This window comes from Oryctolagus cuniculus, chromosome 7, assembly GCF_051225735.1.
Source record: "Oryctolagus cuniculus isolate XC-2025 breed Fujian yellow rabbit chromosome 7, ASM5122573v1, whole genome shotgun sequence".
Classification (NCBI taxonomy): Eukaryota; Metazoa; Chordata; class Mammalia; order Lagomorpha; family Leporidae; genus Oryctolagus; species Oryctolagus cuniculus.
In genome coordinates, this window is record NC_142873.1 from 45,724,415 (window position 1) to 45,730,189 (window position 5,775).

At 47.9% G+C, this 5,775-nt stretch overlaps 1 protein-coding gene across 1 annotated transcript; it reads right to left on the reverse strand.

Annotated features, from left to right (window-relative positions):
* Positions 1–2,763: 2,763 nt before the first annotated feature.
* LOC100352933 (uncharacterized) lies at positions 2,764–4,961 on the reverse strand. The gene is made up of 2 exons (XM_017345602.4): positions 4,562–4,961; positions 2,764–3,423 (listed from the first exon to the last, which is right to left on the reverse strand). Exon 2 carries the CDS (start codon positions 3,402–3,404, stop codon positions 3,066–3,068), a length of 339 nt encoding a protein of 112 aa, XP_017201091.2. The 5' UTR covers positions 3,405–3,423; positions 4,562–4,961; the 3' UTR covers positions 2,764–3,065.
* Positions 4,962–5,775: the final 814 nt, after the last annotated feature.

Consider the following 5,775-nt stretch of genomic DNA (forward strand, 5'->3'; position numbering starts at 1 on the left):
CAGAGGTGGACAGTACTATGCCCAGGGCAAGACAGAGTTGGATTGTGCAAGATTTCTTTTCTTTTCTTTCTTTCTTTCTTTCTTTCTTTCTTTCTTTCTTTCTTTCTTTCTTTCTTTCTTTCTTTCTTTCTTTCTTTCTTTCTTTCTTTCTCTCTCTCTCTCTCTCTCTCTCTCTCTTTCTTTCTTTCTTTCTTTCTTTCTTTCTTTCTTTCTTTCTTTCTTTCTTTCTTTCTTTCTTTCTTTCTTTCTTTCCTCCCTCCCTCCCTCCCTCCCTCCCTTCCTTCCTTCCTTCCTTCCTTCCTTCCTTCTTTTTTTTTTTTTTTTTGGACAGGAAGAGCAGACAGTGAGAGAGAGAGAGAGACAGAGAGAAAGGTCTTCCTTTTGCCGTTGGTTCACCCTCCAGTGGCTGCCGCGGCTGGCACGCTGTGGCCGGCGCACCGCGTTAATCCGATGGCAGGAGCCAGGTACTTCTCCTGGTCTCCCATGGGGTGCAGGGCCCAAGCACTTGGGCCATCTTCCACTGCACTCCCTGGCCACAGCAGAGAGCTGGCCTGGAAGAGGGGCAACTGGGACAGAATCTGGCGCCCTGAACGGGACTAGAACCCGGTGTGCCGGCGCCACAAGGCAGAGGATTAGCCTAGTGAGCCACGGCGCCAGGAAGATTGTGCAAGATTTCATCGTGTTCCTAAAAACAGTGTGCAATTTGAAACTAATGAGTGTTTATTTCTGGAAATACTCATCTAATATTTTGGGACCACAGTTTTATGGGTAACTGAACCTGTGGAAACAATAAATTCTTTATTTAGTGGAGGATTAACCACAGACTAGGAGGGATTGTTGTTTGTTACAGGAAACCATTAAATCTGTAGTTGTAGGAGAAGCAACTGGAAGCAATTACAGTGCTAACAAGTATTGATTATTATTAACTGCCTTTGTTAAGTTACTGAAGAGCTCCTGAACAAATTAAACTAACATTAAAGTCTTAAAATGCTTGAATCAAAACCTGACAAAACTGAAGGGAGAAATAGATAACTCAGCAGTATTCGCTGGAGACTGCAATACACCACTTTCACCATGAAAGAAAAACAAGAACAAGCAACACTGAAATAGAAGTACTGAACAACACATAGACCAACTCTTCCTTTTTTTAAAAAAAAAAAAAGATTTATTTTTTAATTTGAAAGAGTAACACAGAGGGAGAGGGAGAGAGAGAGAGAGAGAGAGATATAGAGAGAGATAGGAGAAAGCAGTCTTCCATCTGCTGGTTCACTCCCTAATTGGCCACAATGGCCAGAGCTGTGCCAATCTGAAGCCAGGAGCCAGGAGCTTCCTCCAGGTCTCCCATGCTGGTGCAGAGACCCAAGCACTTGGGCCATCTTCTACTGCTTTCCCAGGCCATAGCAAAGAGCTAGATTGGAAGTGGAGCAGAGAGCTAGATTGGAAGTGGAGCAGCTGGGACTCGAACCGGCGCCCATATGGGATACTGGCCCTGCAGGCCTCAGCTTCACATGTTAAGTCACAGCCCTGTCCTCAGAAAAAAGTATTCCTAACAGACGTCTGGGTAGCACTCCATCTGACAATGTAAGAATACACATTTTTCTCAAGTTCATATGAACCATTCTCTAGGAGGGATGCAAACTCAGTTATATCACAGAATCAATAGGTAACCTAAATTTTAAATCATACAAAGTGTGTTCTCCAGCTATATTGACAAAATTAGAAAGCAACAACAGAAAGAGATCTGCCAAATTTACAGATATGTCAACATAAACACACTCATAAATAATCAATGGATAAATCACAAGGGAATTCAAAAGATACTTTGAGGGGATTGAGAGTGAAATCACAGCATGTTCAGAGGAGGTCAAGGCACTCAATGATCGTGCATGTGAGAGAACGAACCTGGTCCTATTACGATTGTATGGAGCAAGGACTTTACCAGCTCACCTTGGACCTGGACATGAGGCAGAAATAACTTCTGCAATGAGTGTGCCAATAGGAGTTCTTTGTTACTGCAGGTAGCCTACACAAACTAATAGTCATAGCATGATCAGACCTATTTTTTTTCCTGTTTGTTTATTTGGTTAGGTGGTTTTGGCTCCAGGAGGTGTAACTTGGATATGACAGTACACCTTATCCTGTGTGTGCGTGCATGTGTGTGTGTGTTTGAATGGGGAGTGAAGCACATTCCTCCAGGGAAACTGCAAATGCTCCTGGCAGCACAACACATCCTCCTCATCCCTTTTCTGACACAGCATGGGCACTCAGAGAATGGAAGAGAAAGAATTGAATAGGATTGCAAAAGTGCGTGTGTTTGGGAATTTTTATTGTGAGTGTATGGAAGTAATGGATGAAGAGACAATTCACATATATGGAAGCAAGAGAATTCCTTGATATAAACTTGAATTGGCTGGATAAGTCTGTAGTCTGGAAGCCAGGTTTGGGGGCAGGGTACTCAGGGTTAGACAGTCTGAGTCAGCGTGGACAGGTCCTAACTAAAGTGCAGTACGCCTCATTGCATGGCAAGAAGAGAGCCTGCTGCAGCCCTGGCTGCCCAGAGCTACAGCCTCAGGCTGACATTGCAGGAACTTCCCTTTAGCAGTGCAGCACTGCTTAGTGGGGCAGCCTCCCAGGACCATGGCCAGGACCAACCTCCTTCTGAACAAAGCCCTTCTTCACCAACCTCTGTGTGTGTAGAGTGCCTGCTTCAGGAGGAGAATGAATGAAAGAGCCGAGTCAGACAACAGCACACACAGTCAGGTGTGGAATTAAAAGTGAATTTAATGAAGGCAAAACAAACGCGATTCAGTTGTTTGCACCACAGATCGGTCTTCAGATGAATTCTGAGCAGCTGGAAACTGGCTTGGGAGCCAACACTGTCAGCCTGCCTGGAGGCTTCCTACTTCCTACAGTGGGTGGGAAGGAAAGCTGCACGGGTCGTGAGGTTAGGGTGCCACTGAGGAGGGGCTGTGACTGCAGGTCACTAACGGGACCTCTGAGCAGAATGGGAAGAAGCTGCTCAGCACGCGGTGCTCCTCTCCTGGAGGGCGTGACTGTGGATCACGCTACTTCTGCTTCATCTTCTGCTGAGCTGGTGCTGGAGTGACGGTTGGACAGGGCTCAGGCACCTTGGGGTGGCAGGGCTCCGGCACCTTTGGGTGGCACGGCTCTGGCACCTTAGGGTGGCAGGGCTCCGGCACCTTGGGCTGGCATGGCTCAGGCACTCTGGTGTGGCAGGGCTCAGGCACTTTGGGGTGGCAGGGCTCCGGCACCTTGGGCTGGCAGGGCTCCTTGGTTTTGGGGACACAGGGTTCCTGGGGTGGAGGCTGGCAAGGCTGCTTCACCTGGTGCTGCTGCAGCTGAGGGGGTAGGGTGCAGGGCTGCTTCTGCTGCTGAGAACTCATGTTTCCGTGGCAGCTGGTCCTAAGGAGAGAAAGGCTGATTTTCAATGGAAACAATTGAGGAGGAAATGATGCTCAACATCACTAGAGGTCTCTTACTGAGCAGGTGTTCTTTCTCTTTCACCACAAGAATACTTTTGCTATCTCTTTCTAATTAATAATTAATTAATAAATAAATCCCAACTGGGATCCTAACTGCTGCACCTGACATTAGTGACTCCTGAGCCTTTGGAGAGGAGACATCTGAAAGTGATCTGTCCTGCTTTGCTTGAGCAAGGCGTCTCCCATGCTCTCTCTCTCTTCCAGCACATCTTAAACCCAGTTAGCAACACAGCACAACAAGGAGTGTGAACTTAAACTGCTGAAACCCACAGAAACACGAAGTTCTTTGGGAAAAAGTCACAATAGCTTCAGTCCATTCACTCATTTCCGATAAAAAGAATGATGTACTGTGTACAGGGCAACTCTGACCTCCAGGAAGGCTGCACGGTTCCACCTCTGCCCTGGCTCACACACCCCTCTGCCTCAGTGCTTTCCGTCCACTCAACCACAGTGGCAGCTTCCAAGCAACCACTTATTCACACACATCCCATGGGGCACCGTTGGGTGGATTTTCTAGAGCAAGCCTTCCAGCCTCTCCCCACTCGCCTCCTGATGCTAAGACCACATGTGCCCTGATCACCAGGGACCTATTACTATGCTGTGTTTTAGCTCTTAGTGATCAATAGTAAGTTCATGGAATATATTCCTGTTGCCTAAACTATTTTCTAGCTGCCAAAGTGCCAAATTTGTAAATTCTTACAAAATTTTGTTCAAGGAATAAAATTTTCTGCAATAAAATTCTGACTACAAAAGAAATGGAGATCCCAGTAGAAGTACTGTGGACCTGGATTTCACCCCTCATCCTGGTGCTAACTCCTCCAGGTCCTGTTGTGGACATTGCAAGTATGGATCGGGCAGACTGATTATGTGCACAGTCCCTTCAAGCCCAATCATCGTTGCTTGTAAAACAAAGCTATTCCTAGAACCTCTGAGGTGGATAATAGTTTGCATGTCTGAGACCAAGTTTCAATAATGGGGGAAAAGACACCAAAAATGCCCAGGGGATTTCAATACAAACCGAATACCTAGAGGAAAGAAGTCCTAGTGGAGAGACTCACCTGGTGTTCAGAGAAGAGCAGGCTGTGTGGCCACTAGGATCTGCTGTGGCATCCCCAGCCAGCTGGCTTTTTATGCAGGGAACAAGCCCTGCCTCCAGGAAATGGGACACTTGGAGGCTGCCGCGTCAGACATGGCAACCATGATTCACCCAACCACTCATCTGCTCGTTGGCTCATCGTTGGTGATGAAACTTTCCACTTGACATTGTTCCGACACTCGCTGCCTGACAATCACGTCACCCGAACCTTAATCCCGCCGAGAGGCCTTTGTGCGCAGGCGCCGAACTCACGTGGAGGATGCTGTGAGCAGAAAGAGAGAAGGAAGTCCTGGGGCTGATGCGGATGGAAAATGGCCTCTCTTCTGGATCCTAATGCATAGCACAGGCAAGGCTTATGTGCTGCCTACTATTTGAAGGGGATGTGGAGGTCACTAACAGGTGTTTCTGGTTATCCTGGGAGGCTGTGGATGTGGCGTCCTGAATTGCACCAGATGGGCAGGAGTGGTCTCTGTATGTATCACTCACTCAGTGTATCCAGGCCTGGGAGGGTAGAAAAAGCTAAACTGATCCTTTTGGTATGTGTGCAAAGAAGACCTCACGTCTACAAAGAAGGGCGTGGGATGTGGATCAGTGAAGGGGCAACTGAACGATACAGACACACACGAGGACAGCCAGGCTCTGCAGCTGCCGGGATATCTGCTAGCCCTGCCACTCCTCTGCCCCACGTGGCCTTGACAGTCCTGCCTTTCCTGGGGGTCCCTTTTAAGGAGCCAAAGCAGGGACCAAACAACCCGAATTCCCTCAGGTTTCTTCTGCTCAAGCTAAAATGAAACTGAACTCACTCACCTAGGGCTGCCTGCAATATACAATCTGCTACAAAGTCTGGAGTTTGGAGACTACAGGCTACCCTTCAAAGCCTAGGAGAAGCCAGGTGAAGACCATCGTAGAAGAGGTATGAAATTCAGGAAGCAGAGGTAGAAACACAGTCCTCCAGAGGGTAGAAATTCCTTCCCGGAGCACACAAACTCAGATGGGTCAGCACGAGGTAGACTTCAACCAAACTCCTGAGACTCAGGAAAGGTTGGGGTGATGGGGGTGATCCTTGTCCACCTGCTCTTGGAATGCTGCAAGGCAGTGTGTTCAGGAAAGAAGGCTTCACCAGGGAGCCTCATCCTGGGAAGATCAGGACCTGAGGCTTGTGAAGGAGCTGTCTCA

Excerpts from the sequence above, each read along its gene's own strand:
- LOC100352933 (XM_017345602.4), bottom strand. The coding sequence starts at position 3,404 with ATGAGTTCTCAGCAGCAGAAGCAGCCCTGCACCCTACCCCCTCAGCTG.